The following is a 21,464-nucleotide window of genomic DNA, read 5'->3' as shown; positions in this document are numbered from 1 at the left end:
TAAGGATAGGCTCACCTAGAAATAGACAGCTGTAGTGGGGGTGGAAGGGACTGAGAGAGTCTGTCACTCTGTTGAGATATCTCAAGAATAAATCTGCTTGAGATAAGACTAACTTTAGACTCATTCACCATATATACTTATTGGAATTAACACTTGATGCTAATGGAACACTAAGAAAAGACCCAAATTAAAGCTCTCCACAGAGTCTATAATATGTGAAATAACAGAGTTCTCTTACTAGAGAAGTGCTCTTTTAGAATGTTTTCGATTATGTGATAAACTCAAGAAGTTTGATATGCTGAAAGTAACTTCTATCCACTTCTTACCTTTTATAAACCAAAACTAAAAATGTTACTGTTTCTTGATGTGCATGGTGATGCTCGTGGTGTGAATTTTCTAAATACCATTTTAGGCAAAGCTACTGTATTTACATTTCTTGCTGCAAGTCATCAAAAGATCAGTTTGATTCCATAAAATCACAATGTCCTGGGCACTAAAGTTCAAGATGGCAAAGTACTTGTGATTCCATGAATATGGAATGGGAAATATCCAAATAAAACATAATAAGAAGCAATGATACTTTCAGTTATGAAGATCTGTTAACTCATGAGTAACACAGCTCGTAGTAAAGTCAGTAATGCTACTTCAGGGCCCATCCAGTTTCTGATATAAGCAAAAATTAAAACGCAAAGGTGAGGATTAAATTTATTAAAAAGTTATTTTAAGTTATGTTTTTTCAATCAGTAGTGCTGTGTCAAAGTAATACATGAAATGTCTGTTGCATACGAGAATGTACATAAGGAAAAGTAGGGTGTGCCATTTTCTCCACCAGTGGGTTATAGAGTCTTAGTCACCAGTAGGATAAATCACCGTCTCCTTTCTCCACATTATCTATTTTGTTTATACATGGGCAAAAAATAATCAACGTAATCTGGCATAGTCACAAATATTAGTTAAAAGTTTTCTTGTCTTCAGTGTCGAAGTGCACGTGCTTTGGTATGTTTGGGTACATTATTTTGAACCACAAAAAATACCCCTAAAGGCTTTAAAGATGACGTTCTATAGTAAAGACTAAATCAAATTGTGATATATTAAATATGATCTCATTAAGCCAAATATGGCAACCTGCAGTGTCCTGTTCACACTGTGGCTCTTTTTTTCCAATGTTATTCTTCCAGCTGCATGATGTCTTGAACATTAGACCAAGCACAATTGCACCACACATGGATACATTTTATTGACAGCCACATGACTTTGCCACCATGTTCCGGTATTTTTTTAATATCACATTGTTTTTCTCGTCAAAGTAGAGTACTGAAGTTGCACTGAGTTTGGTTGGTGCACAACATGGTTTTGGAACTGCTTCTGGCTTCAACAGATGAGCCTGTTGAGAGAATAAAATAGCTTAAATCTGTTTTTTCTCCCCCAGGTTTTTTTCTCTCAATATGCAACAATCCAATTTTCTTCTTTCCTCCAGTTAGTTTTGTGCATCAAAACTAACCTTCATGTTCTGAACAGCAGGATGTTCATCAAGGCTACTCTTTGGCCAATACTTCAGAAAACTTGCTTAATCAGTACCTCAGAAAATTTTCCATTAATTCTATCAAGTCCTGCCTGAAATGTCAAAAATCAATGCCTAGAAAAAAATCAAATATGAAAATACCTGAATTGTATCGACATAAAGTCACCCATATCTCAGTCAATATTAGAGGACTTCGGGGCGAGAATTGGTTCCACAGAATCACAGTCCACTTTTACGGTTGTTTCAGAAATCACACTGGGGCAAAAATGCTGCTTGTACCGACTAGGTTTACCCAGTGCTCATCTCAGATCAGGAGGCATGATTGGCAGGATGAAGTCACCTACCATAAGACCTCTCAGTTCCACCTCCTTTGCCTTCAATTGGAAAGCATGTCTGAATGATGCAGGGCCACACTGCTTGCGAGGTTGGCAGAACGGGGAGACCCACATGACCCACATTTGAATTGAATTTTATTGTAGAGTGATTGTAGGTTCTTTGATCTTAAAATATTGACCCCAGTTTGTAATGGTATTGACAACAAAGCCGTCAGCATTTGCTATCATATTATCTGCACTCCTGGGTTAAATTACATGGAGCGATTACACTAACCTGACAACAACTTTGAGCATCTGTGTCAATCCGGATCAATTACATTGTTAAGGTTTGTTAATGCCAATGACATTGGTAAGGGAAACAGGTGTTGGGTATTTGAACACATATAAATAGGGGATAGATGGAACACTGTATAGAAGTGAGGAATGTTGATGTTGAACAAAGCCAATAGCAAGGAAAGGCTCTGTGCCTTAGTTTTGACTTTACCAACCAGTGTGGGTCCTATTAACAACCTGCACATTGCACAGCATAACACAGGAATCCAGATGTTGCTATCAGTGATTCTAAGGTTCTCTAGATTTCCAGACTGCAATCAATGGGAAATTTATGAGTTAACAAGAACTGCTGATCTTACACTGTTAATCGCACTCTAAAGATCGTTGAAAAAGTTCTAGCTTGTTGAATGAGATGCAACTTAACAGTATTCTAACTTCATAATTACTGCTAAACACCCTCACTGGTAATGTTCCCACTAAAATGTGCAGCAACCCAAAAGCTTCAGCATAGAATGAGCATAAACTGAATCCTTTAAGTCAAAAGTCCGACACACATAAATTAATAGGCCGTGCACAACACCAACAGAAAAAGCAGAGCTGATGCTTACTGGTCCTAAAAAGTTAAATTTATATTTGTGAAATGACAAATTTCACTCATGATAAAATTTTCTTGATTTTAGCTTTTATCTGAATCATTTATTTAGCTATCTGAACTGTTAAATTAAAAGTGAAGTTTCAGTTGTTTTTACTTCCTCTTTTGCTTCAATGCCATTGGACAAATTTTCTTTGCTGATATCATTGCTGTTGCAAGGCTGGAGATCCCCGTGAGCTGGTTCCAGGTTTAAACTATCCCCAGGGAAAGGAAATAAAAAACAGACCGCAGAGACCGCTCGATCATTGTCGGCATCTTTCTTTGAGATCAGTGGTGAGCACTCCACTGACTGTAAAATCCAGGCCATTTTCAACATTTGGACCCCTCCCTTCACAGAACAGTAAGATGTTCATATCCATCCTGTGAATTGGGACTGTATCAGCTCTAGGGCAGGCTAGCAGGAAGAAGTGATGCCCTACTGCACTTCTGATGTTAATTGCCTGACAGGAATTTCCAAGCTTTCCATTTATTAGCTCGACTCGGTTGGTAGTGGATTCAAACCCCATTGCACGATTTGAGCATGTCATCCAGGCAATACTGAGAAAATAATGCAGGACCAGAGGTGCTGTTCTTTGGCATAAATGTCTTTGCTCTTTGTTGGATCATTGTGTGTACAAAATGGCTGCAGTCCTTATATACATAAAAGGACAATGCCAAAATAATTCGCTCTATGTGAAAAAATTTCAGGAATTTCTGAAGAGATACAATAAGTGCCATTTGAAAATGACTTTTTCCTTTCATATTCTACACAAAAGAATCATCTCTAATTTAAAATCCCTTTTAACCAGCAGATTCTGTAATATGCCTTTATGGTGTAACAACATGCTATAACTAGGAGGGAAAGGGTGTCATATGATCCAGCCTCAGTTTCACTTTGGCTGGTGAGCAGAACACATCACACACAGCCCTGCTGCTCTGACGAGGGATCATCCAGACTCTCTCCACAGATGCTGTTAGACCCGCAGAAATTTTCCAGCATTTTCTGTTTTTGTTTCAGTCCCGCTGCTGACGTCTTCAAGCTTTTTGCTTTGTATTGCTGTTCTCATGTGCTTAGTTTAAATGAATGAACCCACAATGTGTTTACCCAATCCCTTAAGAGTGACTGGTGCCTTTAGATCATTATAAAAACGTGACAGCCATGTTTAGTCACTCATAACTGAGCTGGATTCACAAACAGGATGTATTTCAACACTTGTCAACAAGTGCATTCTTTTTCATATTTAATGCATGTTTCACCTGAGTGACTGTCGTAAAAATGATATATATGACAATACGCATGGAAAAGCAGTGCAGTATGCAAGAACAGTCTGTTCTGGATCAGGGAGACCCATACACTTACCAATGTCTGAACAATTGCATGATTGGTTGCATTCATGTGGGAGTCAAGTGGAAATGAACATTCCCCATCACAGTAAAACGCAGCATAGCCCTCTGGTGCAATTATCCAGTCCTACATTTGGAGACAGAAAAAGTTAATCCACACAGACCAACACAATTCCTCAAACATGGTCAGATTGCCTTTAATGAATAAAATTTCTACAACATCTTTATTCATTGCACAACTTCCAATTAAAAGGAATTCCTATTCATCAGTGGAATGTAATCCAGGAGACAGGGATCTTGCCTGTTGGCTAGCAGCCAGTGAGAGCACAGTGTCACTCCCTTTGGGCCAGCCATACTACTTGACAGTCAGGCACGTAAATAACCAGCAGATCCTAGGGTGGAAAATCTATGCCCCCCCCCCTAAAGCTACCAGCCAGAGAATGGGAACTCCTCACTGCTGTCAGCATCACTGGAGCTGGCAATGCATCCACCAGAGGCCCAGGATTAGAGGGACCAAGGCCTCAGACCCAGGTGAGGGAAGGATGGGGGTTGCAGGGTGGCAGCTGGAGGAGAAAGGGAGATGGAGAGTCAGAGACAAAGCCCTGGGAGTGGCTTTCTGGATGTTCCCCTTCCTCACGCCGGGTCCCTCGATCAGGCACTTAGGCCTAACAACAAAGCCCAAGAGCCTACAGGCAAACCCAACAGGGTTTATTTTCAGGCTTTCAGTGTAATGACTGCCCTGCTCACTGTTGGGATAAAATCCTTAACTGGACATTAATTCCCCACTTGGGTGCTTCATTTGGTGTCAGGGCAGGATGCTTCCAGCCTCTGACTTAATCTGGTATGATGTTAGTGTACCTTTAAGAAGTGTTTTTTAAAAAAAATCATGGACTCTGCAGTTTTAAGCAAACTTTTTCAGTTTGTTTTTCTCATTGTTGCTGGGCTGTCTATGAGAGTCTTTTTATTGTTGCTGAAACTGAAGTTTGTTTATTTTTACTGGGATGACTCTGCATTGTTAGGAGAAAAACTGGTTGGCAGGTCAGGTGATAGGAGTTTTTTCCCATTTTCAGTTTGGAACTGCAGTTTGAGTTTTAGTTTTAGAAGGAGCATCAAGCTGAAAAGAAATCTCTCTCTCCCTGGTTTGGAAATTCTGCTGGTTAGCTGAAAGCAAGGTTTTGCTTTTCTGAAAGGAGGAAGTCAGCTGTTGGTGGCTTGTCTGGGGTCTCTGGTGTTTTGAAAAGCCGTTCTGATTTCAAACTGTTCTGAGTCTATCCAGAGAACTGCAGATTTCATCCAAAGGTCTCAAGTCCAGTATCACGTGAGCATTGGCCTTTGTTGTGGTAAAGCTGTGCAAAGGGTCTTTTGTCTATGGGATTGGTTTGACTGGAACACATTAGGTATAGTTGTTAAAGGTTATATATTGTCTTGGTTGTCTGTTTCTTGTTTATAATTGATAAGAGTTCTTGCTAATTTTCTTACTATACATGTTAATTATATTGTTAAATAAACTTTGTTTGATAAAAGCTCCCTAGTGGGTCATTTGAATCATACCTGAAGTGAAACCTATCATGCTTATCCTAGCCAAATTCAAAATGATGCAGATGGGCTCCATAAAACACTTTGGAGTTTCTGACTTGAACCATAACACTGGGCAGTGACGGGAAAGCACCCTCTGGCTAATTAACTGTCCTACCACCCCCAAAATAGTCTCAGGAAGGACATTAAATTCCACCATTAGCCTCTTGGAATTGACAGTGTCATTTTTGTACAACAGCTTAAATCCTAAGATGATAAATATAATTGATATTGATGAGAGATAGTTACCCTGATATCCATCCCAGCTCTTTATTCAAGTTTGACCATCTGCTTCAGACTATTGGCAGGTCCAATAAAATGACTGTGTGCCTTGGGCTGGCCAGTTTTAAGAATTTTCACCAAACATTGAAACAAACACTGGTCACATGTAACTATATCATTGTAATATTAACCCCAAACTACAAAAAAGTATAAATCACAAAAATGTTAGCATCCAGGTACAGGAAGTAGTTGGAATGGTAAATAAAATGTTGCCCTCCATTAAGAGAGATGGAATATAAACATAGAGGTGTCTTTGCTGTACAGCTAGGCATTCGTGAGACCACGCCTGGAATATTGTATACAGATTTGGCTTCCTTACTTATACTTGCATTGGAAACAGTTGGCTGATTCTTGGGATGAAGGAGTTGTCTTATGAGGAAACATTGAGTAGTTTGGTCCTATATTGAGGATGCGAAGAATGTAAGGTGATTTCATTCAAACATATAAGATTCTGAAGGGATTTGGCAGGGTAGATGCCGAGAGATTGTTTCCTCCTGTGGGGAATCTAGGCCTAGGGGACACAGTTTAAAAATAACGCACTTCCTATTTAAGATGGGGCTGAAGAGGAATTTCTTCTCTCAAAGGGTCTTTTGGAATTTTCTTCACCGCAGAGCAGTGGAAGCTGGCTCACTGAATATATTTAAGCCAAGTTGGACAGATTTTTGATTGACAGGGGGTGTCAAAGGGGGACAGACAGGAAAGTGAAGGTGAGGTCACAATCAGGTCAATATTAATTGTATAGCGAAGTAGGCTTGATGGGCTGAATGGTTTACTCTCAGAATCTTTACAGTGCAGAAGGCCATTTGGTCCATCATGTCTGTACCGGCTCTCCAAAAAAGCAAATATCAAAACCTCCCTGAATCTTTTTGTTTCCAAACAAAACAGTCCCAATTTTCCCAATCTATCTTCACAACTCAAGTTTCTCATCCAAGGAACCATTCATATGGATCTTTTCTCTCTTCAATGCTTTCACATCTTTTGTAAAGTGCAGTGCCCAGAACTCTATGCACAACTCCAGCTCAGACCAAACTAATGTCTTATACAGTCTTAATTACCTCCTCTTTCATCATGGTCTGGGTAGCACCTTCTTCCTTGGTAAAACCTCAGTTAGGAACTCCGTAAATTCCCTATTGGGCCCCTGTAGTAACTGGTGGTGACTCAATATGGCTCCAACAATAAAGGATTTATTAACCATAGGGCGGCACGATAGCACAGTGGTTAGCACTGCTGCTTCACAGCTCCAGGGTCCCGGGTTCGATTCCCGGCTCGGGTCACTGTCTGTGTGGAGTTTGCACATTCTCCTCGTGTCTGCGTGGGTTTCCTCCGGGTGCTCCGGTTTCCTCCCACAGTCCAAAGATGTGTGCGTTAGGTTGATTGGCCAGGTTTAAAAAATTGCCCCTTAGAGTCCTGGGATGCGTAGGTTAGAGGGGTTAGTGGGTAAAATATGTGGGGGTAGGGCCTGGGTGGGATTGTGGTCGGTGCAGACTCGATGGGCCGAATGGCCTCCTTCTGCACTGTAGGGTTTCTATGATTCTATGATTCTAAACCAATATAAATATGTATACTAAATAAGGGTCTGACAGAACTCTCTCACAGGTCTACTGTCTTCTCCTCTCTGGCTCCAACTGAGGTTCCTCCCCACTCCAAGACACGCACCCTTGCTCATGATTGGCCTGACTTCCCATGCAGTCGCTCCATAGGGTCTGGCCTGATCACGTAGCCTTCAAAGGATCACATCTTAAAGGGGCCATGTTATCACACTCCCCCCACCCCCACCAACTCGAGTTCACCTATGAGTAACAAAAGAGAAATAATGTTATACATAGTCACAAAGACACAATATCACATTAGGGAGACCAAGGGAAAAGTCCAATCACAAAGTCAATTGGTCTGGAGACTTCTGGACTCTTGTGGAACACCTCAACTCAACACAGGGTCCTTCAGCTAGCAATGAATCCAGGCTGGCCGAAGAGAAAGGCAAACTCATCAGCCCACGGTCGGCATGCTCCCTAGTGATTCCTTCCTCCTCAGCTACAGAAACTGGAGGCTGCCAAGGCTCAACAGAGGCTGCAGTTCTCCATATGGTGATGCATTGGAAGTGACCACCAGCGGTTTGGTTGGATCAAAATGAACAAATAGTGTTGATGAGTGCTAGGTTTGTTTCACTTTAACAAATACATTTTTTGCACCGCTCCCCACTTCCATCGTTGGTGCTTCTTCAGAAGCTGGTGTAACAGGGCCCGAATCATAGACATGTTCTGGAGGAAGCTCCTGTAATAGTTTACCATCCCTTGGAATGATTTTAATTCCGTCACATTCCTAGGCTGTGGTACTTCTTTGATGGCTTTCACTTTGTCCTCTAGGGGATGCAAACCCTTGGCAACGACTCTGAAGCCGAGGTACGTAACTTCATCTGCCTGAAAGATACCTTTTGTCTCGTTTTAAGCAGATGCTGACTTCTTTAAATCTTTTTAGGACCTCATCTAGGTTTTCCTTGTGTTCCTTAGGGATGCTCCAGAGATTAGGATATCATCCACCACTCTAGGTATTTCCTGCAACAAACTTTCTATAGTACACTGGAAGATGGCAGAAGTCGATGAGACCCCAAATGGCAGGCGAGTGTACTGATATAACCCTTTGTGGTGTTAATGGTGACCAACCTTTGGGAGTCTTCTTCCAGCTCCAGCTGCTGGTATGCATGACTAAGATCCAACTTGGTGTACTTAAGGTCCTCTGCTAATTTTGCATTGAGCTCTTCTATCCTCGGAATGGGGTATTGATCTATCCGGGCTCCTCAGTTCATAGTTAACTTGTCTCCACAGATTCTCACAGTGCAATCAGGGTTAAAAATAGGGATTATACGCACAGTCCATTCAGAAAACTAAACGGGGTTTTATGACACCCAAGTCTTCCAATCTTTTTAACTCCATTCCCACTTTATGATGAAGTGCATAAGGCATTGGGTGGACTTGAAATAATTTTGCTCTAGCCCCTTTTATTTGGCCTGGTTCGTTTTGGAAAATTTCTGAGTAACTGTACAGGAGCTCTTGAAAAACCTCCATCCTGAACATTTAATGTCTCCAAACAGTCCAATTTAATTTGTTTCAACCAGTCTCGACCCATGAGACAAGGTCTGTGAACCTCAATCACTAAAGCTGGTAACTGTGTTGTCTGGTTCCTATACGATACCATTACTGCAACTGACCCTACTGTCTTCAGCATCCATTGATAAAATGGCATCGAACAACTCAACCTCAAGGGTTGCAGACCTTTCTGGAGGTTTCTGGCTGTTTGTTCACTTATGACTGTGGCCATGGCTCCAGTGTTGACTCCCATCTTAAGATATCTGTGGTTGACCAACAGGACTATCTTGATAGGTGGCACCTTGTTGAGTTGGACCTGCTTTAAAGTATAAATTTTGGATCTCTTGTTGGGTTCCTCAGCCAGTTGTTTTAATGGTGTTGCCTTAACTATCTTTTTTTTGTGTGTTCTGTCCTGCCTGCTTTACTCTGCACCAAGCCTGCAAATGACCCTTCTTCTTGCAGTGAAAACACATATAATTTTTACACCAGCACCGTGCTCTCCATGCTTCCATCCCGGGTGCTGCACTACCCCTCACTCAGACTGTTCCTCACAGTAGCCATTTCCCACCACAATTGGTTCACCTCATTGGGCATGCCTTGTACCTTGCTCAGTGCAGTTACCTGGGCCTTCTCTATGGCTTTTCAAAAGAGCTTAGTCTCAGCCAACAGTTTTCTTTGTATTGTGAGGCTGTTAATCCCGCAGACCAAATGTCTTGCTGCATCTGTACAGGGCATTGGTGAGGCCGCAGCTGGAATACTGTGTGCAGTATTGGTCCCCTTATTTGCGGAAGGATATATTGGCCTTGGAGGGAGTGCAGAGAAGGTTCACCAGGTTGATACCAGAGATGAGGGGTGTTGATTATGAGGAGAGGCTGAGCAGATTGGGTTTGTACTCGTTGGAATTTAGAAGGCTGAGGGAGGATCTTATAGAGACCTATAAGATATTGAAGGGGTTGGATAGGGTAGAGGTGGAGAGATTCTTTCCACTTAGAAAGGAAGCTAGAACTAGAGGGCACAGCCTCAAAATAAAGGAGGGTCAGTTTAGAGGGTGGTGAATCTCTGGAATTCTCTGCCCACTGAAGTGGTGGAGGCTACCTCGTTGAATATGTTTAAATCACGGATAGATGGATTCCTGATCGGTAGGGGAATTAGGGGGGTCAGGCGGGTAAGTGGAACTGATCCACTTCAGATCAGCCATGATCTTATTGAATGGCGGGGCAGGCTCGAGGGGCTAGATGGCCTACTCCTGCTCCTATTTCTTATGTTCTTATGTTCTTAAATGGATCAGGATATTGAATTCCATGATCAGCCACGATCAAAATGAATGGCAGAGGCAGGCTCGAAGGGCCGAATCATAGCAATCATAAAAACTCTACAATGCAGAAGGAGGCCATTCAGCCCATCGAGCCTGCATTCACAACAATCCCACCCAGGCTCTATCTCCGTAACCCCATGCATTCACCCTGTTAATCCCCCTGACATTAAAGGGCAATTTAGCATGGCCAATGCACCTAACCCACACATCTTTGCACTGTGGGAGGAAACTGGAGCACCAGGAGGAAACACACGCAGACACGGGGTGAATGTGCAAACTCCACACAGACAGTGACCTAAGCTGGGAACTGAACCCAGGTCCCTGGCACTGTGAGGCAGCAGTGCTAACCACTGTGCCACTGTGAATGGCCTGCTCCTGCTTTATGTTTCTAGGCCAACTTCGTAGGCCTAGTTGAAGTCATTACAGGACTTTAATATTTATTTCTCAAACAGGAAATATATCCGATTGTTATTAATGGAAGTAGTGGCTATTTAATTAAAAACGCTTGGTGATGTCAAGAATTTATGAGCTACAATATTTGATAAAAAGCAAATTGTAAAGCAAGTAATGGCGGCACGGTGGCACAGTGGTTAGCACTGCTGCCTCACAGCGCCAGGGACACGGGTTCAATTCCGGCCTCGGGTCACTGTCTGTGTGGAATTTGCATATTCTCCCCGTGTCTGCGTGGGTTTCCTCCGGGTGCTCCGGTTTCCTCCCACAGTCCAAAGATGTGCGTGTTAGGTTGATTGGCCATGCTAAATTGACCCTAGTGTCAGGGAATTAGCAAACTAAGTGTGTGGGGTTACAGAAATAGGGCCTGGGTGGGATTGTGGTTGGTACAGGCTCGATGGGCCGAATGGCCTCCTTCTGTACTGTAGGGATTCTATTCTAAGTAAACCAAGTGTTCGAAGTGAAAGGTCTACAGTAACCATTCCCTCACAAGTGAGCACAGTAAAAAAACACATACACACACGTTGTGAACATTGCTGTAAGATCACCTTACCTGCCAGCCAAGGTCTCGGAAGCTAACATACATATCATGCCTTTTGCATACTCGTCTGTGATCTCCAGAATGATGGGCTGCTCAATGTGCATAATTTAAAAAAAAACAAAAGAGAAGTCATATTGTGGTAACTAACCTATTTGTCTTTGAGGTTAGATTAGCAACGCGGAAATAATAGCCAGACCTTTGTGATGCTTCACAGGAAATTCCTTGCTTGGGTGGAGATGGAGTGCATTTTCATCCAGGTAATGGGAGTGTTAAGTCGAGGACCCCCGAGGGTGGAAACCCCACCCCAAAGCGCTGCTGGCAAATTAGAGGCCAGCAGCTCTCCACTGGCGTCAGTGGCACCAGGAGTGCACCCACCAGGGACCCAGGGTCCACCAGGGACCCCAGGTCAAACGTGTTAGTGTGGGGAGAAGAGGGAATAGGAAGAAAGGGCAGGGGGCGTAGCTTTCTGGTCTCACCCCCTTACAATGCCAGATCCCTTGATCAAACACTGAGTGGGAGCCTGCAAGAAGAACCAATTGAGTTTTTATTTTGGGTTTTGTGTGCGACTCCCCTACCCGCCGCTAGTTGAATACCAGTGGCGACGGGATTAAGCTGTTAAATGGATCCCAATAGCATCCGGGTGGGAAAATAGTCCAACTTGTGAGTGAACCTTAATCAGGAGAAGGCAGCGGGATCCCCATCTAGTACCTTCTCGCTTAATTTAATGCCCCCCCCCCCCCAATCTCCACGGTGGCACGGTCACACAGTGGTTAGCACTGCTGCTTCACGGTGACCAGGGACCTGGGTTCGATTCCTGGCTTGGGTCACTGTCTGCGTGGAGTTTGCACGTTCTCCCTGTGTCTGCGTGGGTTTCCTCCGGGTGCTCCGGTTTCCTCCCACATTCTGAAAGACGGGCTGGTTAGGTGCATTGACCCAAACAGGCGCCGGACTGTGGCGACTAGGGGAATTTCACAGTAACTTCATTGCAGTGTTAATGTAAGCCTTACTTGTGACTAATAAATAAACTTTAAAACTTTAAACCCACCTCTGCAGATGGGACATCAAACTCTGTCCTATTTCTCCCGTAACATTTCTCATTGTGTTATTGTTTAAAGTTAGCATTCTAAGATTTTTAAGGTATCTTTATAATAAGAACATAAGAACATAAGAAATAGGAGCAGGAGTAGGCCATCTAGCCCCTCGAGCCTGCCCCGCCATTCAATAAGATCATGGCTGATCTGACGTGGATCAGTACCACTTACCCGCCTGATCCCCATAACCCTTAATTCCCTTACCGATCAGGAATCCATCCATCCCCGCTTTAAACATATTCAGCGAGGTAGCCTCCACCACCTCAGTGGGCAGAGAATTCCAGAGATTCACCACCCTCTGGGAGAAGAAGTTCCTCCTCAACTCTGTCTTAAACCGACCCCCCTTTATTTTGAGGCTGTGTCCTCTAGTTTTAACTTCCTTACTAAGTGGAAAGAATCTCTCCGCCTCCACCCTATCCAGCCCCCGCATTATCTTATAAGTCTCCATAAGATCCCCCCTCATCCTTCTAAACTCCAACGAGTACAAACCCAATCTCCTCAGCCTCTCCTCATAATCCAAACTCCTCATCTCCGGTATCAACCTGGTGAACCTTCTCTGCACTCCCTCCAATGCCAATATATCCTTCCTCATATAAGGGGACCAATACTGCACACAGTATTCCAGCTGCGGCCTCACCAATGCCCTGTACAGGTGCATCAAGACATCCCTGCTTTTATATTCTATCCCCTTCGCAATATAGGCCAACATCCCATTTGCCTTCTTGATCACCTGTTGTACCTGCAGACTGGGCTTTTGCGTCTCATGCACAAGGACCCCCAGGTCCCTTTGCACGGTAGCATGTTTTAATTTGTTTCCATTGAGATAGTAATCCCATTTGTTATTATTTCCTCCAAAGTGTATAACCTCGCATTTCTCAACGTTATACTCCATTTGCCATATCCTCGCCCACTCACTCAGCCTGTCCAAATCTCTCTGCAGATCTTCTCCGTCCTCCACACGATTCACTTTTCCACTTATCTTTGTGTCGTCTGCAAACTTCGTTACCCTACACTCCGTCCCCTCCTCCAGATCATCTATATAAATGGTAAATAGTTGCGGCCCGAGTACCGATCCCTGCGGCACGCCACTAGTTACCTTCCTCCAACCGGAAAAACACCCATTTATTCCGACTCTTTGCTTCCTGTCGGATAGCCAGTCCCCAATCCACTTTAACACACTACCCCCAACTCCGTGTGCCCTAATCTTCTTCAGTAGCCTTTTATGGGGCACCTTATCAAACACCTTTTGGAAATCCAAAAACACCGCATCCACCGGTTCTCCTCCATCAACCGCCCTAGTCACATCTTCATAAAAATCCAACATGTTTGTCAAGCACGACTTTCCCCTCATGAATCCATGCTGCGTCTGATTGATCGAACCATTTCTATGTAGCCCCTTCTCCAGATTTACTGCTATATCCTTACTCTCCCTTCCAGTATGCTATCAATTCTTTCACCACCCCACATTATCTATCCACTTATCAGTAATTTGAACCTAATTGTAGCCTCTGAGGACTGTCACAAAACCCCTGCACCAAAGTCAAAAAATAAACAGCATTGCAGCATGCAAAATTTCTGTTCTAACTCAGCTTCGATTCACGGCCAAGTAATTTTGCCTTTCATGACATACGGGGGAATTAAGAGAATAAATGTGATGAATGGTTTAGTTCAAACTTAGTCCAGACATCATCTTTACAATGCATTTGTGTTTCCTGTGTTACCTGATGTGCTGGGCAGTCTGTCACAGGATTCCTGTAGCTGGTTGTGTTTCTTACGACCCCTGCGCGATTTTGTAGCTCGTGTTGTGCGAATAGGTGCCTGACTTGCTCTGAAAAAGGTCACCATGAATGGCTGCTTCGAGCGGACCCCTCTTCGTCCAACTAACCCAATAGAGTCAGGGTCTAGACTGCGTCCAGGAGCTTAGACAAAAAAAAACAACTTGCAATCAGTAAATGAACCGGTTTCATTTGTCTGCTGCGTTAGAATATCATTTGGATAGATAACAAGTGGTGTTTCTTTATTTTAATATTTTCTTTCTCTCTGTATCAGTGTGAGCACCGCTCCAACCCGGCATATAGACTGAACAAGCAGACTTCTGCTAGTTGGTTGTCTATGGCACTCTGAAACCACAAGGTGGCACACTGCTCTGGCAATGTAAAATGGTTGGCTGAGTTTCCCCTCCCTCACTGAACTACATTGACTCTCCACAACCTTCAATCTGATGTTCATGGCAGCATCAGCGTACAATCAGCTCCTGCAGAGTTAATTTCATTTGCCAGAACTTTCTAACATATAGCCGTAAAATATATAAAATTAGGATTCATAGCAGCAAAATGGGGCCATCTACAAACTGAGCCTTGCAGCAGCGGGGGACATTATTCTGTTGTTGGGTTGGAGTAGTTTCAGTAACTCCTGAACACTGTTAGTTGCAAACACTAATTGTATTGTAGCATATTTACAATTTTGCGAACATTCTTTGATGCTAGGTCCTAGAATCTCTCAGATCACATGAATATATGTTACTTCCTCCTATGGCACCACACATTATTACAGTTATTTGATTCGATTTATTATTGTCCCATGTATTAGTATACAGTGAAAAGTATTGTTTTTTGCATGCTATACAGACAAAGCATACCGTTCATAGAGGAGGAAAGGAGAGTGTGCAGAATGTAGTGTTACAGTCATAGCTAGGGTGTAGAGAAAGATCAACTTAATGTGAGGTAGGTCCATTCAGAAGTCTGATGGCAGAAGGGAAGAAGCTGTTCTTGAGTCAGTTGGCACGTGACCTCAGACTTTTGTACCTTTTTCCTGACGGAAGAAGGTGGAAGAGAGAATGTCCGGGGTGTGTGGAGTCCTTAATTATGCTGGCTGCTTTTCCGAGCCAGTGGGAAGTACAGACAGAGTCAATGGATGGGAGGCTGGTTTGCGTGAGCTTCATTCACGACTCTTTGTAACCCTTTATGTTAACCCTTTCTGGGACTTAGTCTAACATATTCCATTATACTATTCAGGCTACAAGATCCAGAAGGAGTATTGTCAATTCACTTAATTCTGGGAGGAAAGCTAAGAGGATACATTTTACCGGGTCACTGCGGTGTGCCTCCTTGTGGATAATTTCAAAGTTGCACTGACAGCGACCAACCAGCAGTCTGTCTGCTCTTAGTGATGATGTGGAGATGCTGGCGTTGGACTGGGGTAAGCACAGTAAGAAGTCTCACAACACCAGCTTATGGTATTATGGTACCATATGGTAAGCTTATGGTATTTGCTACCAAATAAACCTGTTGGACTTTAACCTGGTGTTGTGAGACTTCTTACTGTGCTCTTAGTGAGACAGATACAGCATGCGGAGTGAGGGGGGAAATAAAAAGTAATACCTTTTTAATATGCCACAGTAACAGTGACTTTGTAGCACTTATATAAATTCAGCATAATGTTTTGGTAGTACTTTTTGACTCCAAGTGAATTAAATGTAAAATCTTTGCCAGGGTAACATTGGCAATTAATTGGCTGGGATTTTCCACGCCTATTCATGTTGGGTGGGTTCGGTAACGGGAGCTGAAAGTATCGCAAGGCGGCCAAAGTCACGTTTCACGGTGATGTGAAAGCTTGTGGCAAATGTCCCCTTCCCCTGTCAGTGACAGGTCGTGTTCCCGACAGTTAATCTCAGGAACCTCACTATAATAAATTAACATTTCATTATCAGGCCCATATGCCGGAATCATGCCGCCCCCAACATGATGTGGAGATGCCGGCGTTGGACTGGGGTGGGCACAGTAAGAAGTCTCACAACATCAGGTTAAAGTCCAACAGGTGTATTTGGAATCACGAGCTTTCGGAGCACTGCTCCTTGTTGCTGCTCCATAATAACCTGTTGGACTTTAACCTGGTGTTGTGAGACTTCTTACTGTGCCCACCCCAGTCCAACGCCGGCATCTCCACATCATGGCTACCACTGACACTGCAAACCGCCGGCTCAAAGTTGAGAGGATCTCCAAGAAGATCGTGCATACCGACGCAGATATCAAGTTTCTACAAAGGTGCAAGAAAGCACTCACCTGAGGAAGGAGCAGCTCTCCGAAAGCTCATAATTCCAAATAAGCCTGTTGGACTTTAACCTGGTGTTGTGAGACTTCTTACTGTGCCCACCCCACGTAAAAAAAAACACATCCATGGCCACATGATGTAAGAACAGCGTGAAGCACAACTGGTCTCTGAAGGTGCAGAGCTGGCGAGCAGTACACCCAAAGCGGCTCAGGAGAGTGCAGTGTTCACCAGGGGGAGCAAGAGAGAGAGAGGGAGGGTAGTTCCTGGGTAGTGCTGGGGGGTGTGCTGGGCCACTACCGAGAATGAAAGAAAGCTAAAGCTATTTATAAAGTACAGAGACATACGGTTGACACCTCTGCTGATTTTTATTTGGTGTGCTTTTAAAACATAATTAGGAGAAGCCCAACTGGCGGTAATAACTGTTGAAAATAAATTAGGAGAAGGAGACAGAATCACTGTTACAGCCATGTTTCCACCCGTCAGTGCAGTGTGAATAGACAGCTTTAGGAGTTAGTTCTTCCTGACACTCAGCTCCATTGCTAATGAGTCAAGAGAGATAATCTGGTGTAATTACATGTTAATAAACCAGATGTATAGTTGGTTAAGAACTATGTGCATCCTAAAATCACCTGAGAGACCATGACATTTTCATATTGGAATAAATGAGGATTGAATCAATGACAGATTCAAGCATTAACTTTAAGCGAACATTTCTATTACAGGACTATTCCGGGACAAGGGCCGACAAGATCAAGTTTAGAGATGTGTGTGGGCAGAGAGCTGGCAGGGAGGTTTCTTAAGACAAATGCTCAATAATAACAGTGCAATTGGAGAGGAAAATAGCGTGTGTTATTAATAGGTGACTGGAACATACTGTATGTGACACTTAAATACAATACCTTCCTCAGTCTCCACACAAAGACGCAGGCCCAGATTATAATGAGGATTCATCAGCCAATCATTACTTGTTGCTGTGATGTCAAACTCCAGCCACCCCTCTTCTGTCGGCCAAACTTCCTGATCGTCCAATAGGAGGAGCTCTGGTTCTCTGCAAGTGATTGAAAACGAATAAAATAAATTTGAGTCAGTCATGTAGGATCTTAAATAATAAATATCTTGATCTGTGACATCATAAACAACAAACAACTTATACTCATTTAACACCTTTAATGTCATAAAATATCCTCAGGCACTTCACAGGAATATTATACAAGATATGACACTGAGCCACATAAGGAGACATAAGGTCAGATGACCAAAAACTTTGGATGGGATTAACCAGCCCCTGCGCACCATGGTTTCCAGCAGTGGAGGCAGCTCTCCCATTGGCTGCCAGCAGGATCTTCCAGTCCCGTCGACATCTACAGTATTTAATAAATGCAAAATGCGGCGGATGCTGAAATCTGAAACAAAAACAGAAAAATGCTGGAACATCTCAGCAGGGTGAGCCCCGACGAAGGGTCATCTAGACTCGAGATGTTGGCTCTACTCTCTCTCCGCAGATGCTGTCAGACCTTCTGAGATTTTCCAGCATTTTGCTGTCTACAGTGCTTTGTGTGGTTCACCTGTCCCGCTGCCAGGGGACCAGCTGAAGGGGGGGGGGGGGGGGGGGGGGGGGGGAGGGGGGTGCGGGGATCACCTTCGCCAGGTCTGGAAGGTACTCCATGCAGGAAGTGCTGGAAAATCCTAACCTATAGGTTTCAACAAGCCCCTTAAAGGAGGAGTGAAGGGGGAGGGAGGTTGTAGGGGAGTAAGGAGGGATGCAGGGGAGCAAGGGTGGGTGCAGAGCAGGTAATGGATAACACACAAGCGTAACACACGATCTTTCCATTTTTCTGAGAAAGCTTTCCCGAAAACACAGTGTATAGACACACAGAGGGATCTGGATGTGCAACTCCACAGATCCTTAAAGGTGGCAGCCCAGGTGGAAAAGGTGGTGAAGAAGGCACATGGCATGCTTGCCTTTATTGGACAGGGCATAGAGTATAAAAGTTGGCATATGATGTTGCAGTTATATAGAACGTTGGTTAGGCCACATTTGGAATACTGCGTCCAGTTCTGGTTGCCACACTACCAGAAGGATGTGGAGGCTTTGGAGAGAGTGCAGAAAAGGTTTACCAGGATGTTGCCTGGTATGGAGGGTATTAGCTAGGAGGAGAGATTGAGTAAACTAGGGTTGTTCTCCATGGAAAGACGGAGGTTGAGGAGCGACCTAATAGAAGTTTATAAAATTATGAAGGGCATAGATAGAGTGAACAGTTGGAAGCTTTTTCCCAGGTCAGAAATGACAAACACAAGGGGTCACAAGTTCAAGGTAAGGGGGGCAAGGTTCAATACAGATATGCGGGGGACGTATTTTACCCAGAGGGTGGTGGGGGCCTGGAATGCACTACCAAGCAAGGTGGTTGAGGCAGACACGCTGGGATAATTTAAGACTTATCTAGATAGCCACATGAACAGACTGGGAATAGAGGGATACAAACGGATGGTCTAGTTAGGAACACATGATCAGTGCAGGCTTGGGGGGGCCGAAGGGCCTGTTCCTGTGCTGTATCGTTCTTTGTATGTCGTTCTGTTCAATTTGCTGTTTATTTAACAAATAAAACATGTTACAGATGGGAAATGAAAATTTTCACGTTGAAATTTTGAACTGTTCAGTTCTATATTTTGAACACTTAACGTCATCTGTCCTTTTACTTAAGCTCATTTCATAATTATTATGAATAGTGGAAATTCTGGTAAACTTGTACCATGATTAAAGTTTGGAAGGAGGTCCTAAATAAAATGCATCATCTGAAGTGTAATTATTTAAAGAAAACCTTGTAGCAACATTATTAAATGTTGCTGTAAAAGTGCATACAGCAGGAAAAATGCAAGTTAATTGATCCTGTTAGGATTTAGGTTGCATATCATTTTTTTGACCTTCACTCATTGTCTAAACAGATGGGCTTTGAAGGTGTTCAGCCGTGATACCATTGCGAGGTTATAGGGTAAATTTTGCAAAGCTTCACACTCAATGGTAGAGAGGCAGCCAATACATTCAAATGTGCTCAGCTGCTACGAGGCCCCATTGCAAGCATCATTTATCCTGGTCTGTCTGTCCACCTGTACTTATTTATTTTACACGATGCAACAACTGAGGATTTCTGAGGAAATCCCTTACAGACATCTTTCTCACTTTGTTAGTGATGTACACTCCTCCACAACTATCCAATTCAAGTAACCTTTACCATTAGCCCAGCTTCTGCCTCACTCTGGTCAATCCACTTAGACACATTCTCGATTTGTAAACCTTAGAAATTGCATCAACAATGAATATATTTTCAACTTTAAACAATATTTCATTTTGCAACCCCCTGAAATATCTCTGCTCCTTTAATTCTGGCCCCCTAGATTTTAATTATTCCACCCTAAGTGACCAGTGACCACACTTGCAGTTGCCTGAGGGAACAAGAGAGAGACATATAGAGGAGCTGGGGAGAGCAGGAGCATAACTAGCCAAACAAGATGCGATCAAGGATGATAATTAATACATTTGAATGGGCAAAGACTTTGAATTCAATTCACTTGGACAGTCCAGAACAATAAATGTGAGGAGCTCATGGACTTTGTTGTATTCAATATTGAAACCATCTGTTCAGCTGCTTCCTTCCCTTCCCAACTCACAGAGCCAAACCTCCCCAAATACTCCCCATCCCTAGTCCTGAACGAGCTTCCCTCTCGCCTATCACCCTTGATGCCTGCTTCAAGCTCATCTTGTCCACAAGATACAACTCCTGCTGCTGTGAATCTATTCCTGACAAGCTGCTGAGCACCAACATCCCTTCCTGGCCTTCACATGGCGGCACGGTAGCACAGTGGTGGGGCGGCACGGTAGCACAGTGGTTAGCACTGCTGCTTCACAGCTCCGGGGCGGCACGGTAGCACAGTGGTTAGCACTGCTGCTTCACAGCTCCAGGGTCCTGGGTTCAATTCCTGGCTCGGGTCACTGTCTGTGTGGAGTTTGCACATTCTCCTCGTGTTTGCGTGGGTTTCCTCCGGGTGCTCCGGTTTCCTCCCACAGTCCAAAGATGTGCGGGTTAGGTTGATTGGCTAGGTTAAAATTGCCCCTGAGATGTGTAGGTTAGAGGGATTAGCGGGTAAATATGTGGGGGTAGGGCCTGGGTGGGATTGTGGTCGGTGCAGACTCGATGGGCCGAATGGCCTCCTTCTGCACTGTAGGGTTTCTATGATTTCTATGATTTCTATATTGTTCATGGTTCCTTCTCCTCAGGTGCTGTTCCACACCCTTTCACATCTGTTCTCATGGCTATCTTCCTCAAAATGTTCTCACTGACCCCACAAACCATGCAAACTACTGTCCCATCTCCAATTGTCTCTTCCTCTCCAAAGTTCTTGAACAAACCCTGGTCACATCCCAGATTTGTATCCATCTTTCCCTCAACTTGGTGTTCGAGCATATCCAATTAGATTTCCACCCCTACAACAGCAATGAAACAGCCCTTAAAAAAGGTAACCTCTGTCTCCTAAACGCGGCAAATGATTCTCGTAAACATGGTAAACGATACTCCTGAAAGTGGTATAATTATCCCTCAGCCTTCTTAACCTGCCTGTCACATTTCATATGGTTGATGGCATAATTCTGCTCCGTCATCCAGTTTGGTGGGACTGGCCTCACCTGCTTCCATTCTCATCTCTCCATTTCTAGCTGGTAATCCTCGGCAATGTCTTCTCTTTCTGGTCTTGTGCCGTTAACTCCCGGGTCCCCCAATAATCCATTCTTGACTTCCACCTATTTCTTATCTACATCCTGCCCTCCAGCACCATCAGTCGAAAATATAAATTCCACATGTACGACACCCAGCTTGGTGTCATCATCACCTTGCTTTACCTTTCTGTTATCTCTGATTTGTCACACTGCTTAACCAACGAGAAGTCATTTTCTCCAACTAAATACTGGGATAACTGGAAT

General features: G+C 43.7%; 1 protein-coding gene across 1 annotated transcript in view; it reads right to left on the bottom strand.

Annotated features, from left to right (window-relative positions):
* Nucleotides 1–691: 691 nt before the first annotated feature.
* LOC144509258 (bone morphogenetic protein 7-like) overlaps nt 692–21,464 on the bottom strand; it is a 74,780-nt gene continuing 54,007 nt past the window's right edge. Inside the window, exons 3-7 of the mRNA XM_078237855.1 lie at nt 17,392–17,540; nt 14,164–14,361; nt 11,364–11,440; nt 4,122–4,232; nt 692–1,384 (exon numbers count right to left, since the gene is read on the bottom strand). Coding sequence (XP_078093981.1) covers nt 1,235–1,384; nt 4,122–4,232; nt 11,364–11,440; nt 14,164–14,361; nt 17,392–17,540 — 685 coding nt within the window. The 3' untranslated portion in view covers nt 692–1,234. The remainder of the gene's footprint in view (nt 1,385–4,121; nt 4,233–11,363; nt 11,441–14,163; nt 14,362–17,391; nt 17,541–21,464) is intronic.

This window comes from Mustelus asterias, chromosome 21 (assembly GCF_964213995.1).
Source record: "Mustelus asterias chromosome 21, sMusAst1.hap1.1, whole genome shotgun sequence".
NCBI lineage: Eukaryota > Metazoa > Chordata > Chondrichthyes > Carcharhiniformes > Triakidae > Mustelus > Mustelus asterias.
The sequence above is the reverse complement of the archived record's forward strand: the minus strand, read 5'-3'. Positions and strand labels throughout refer to the sequence as shown.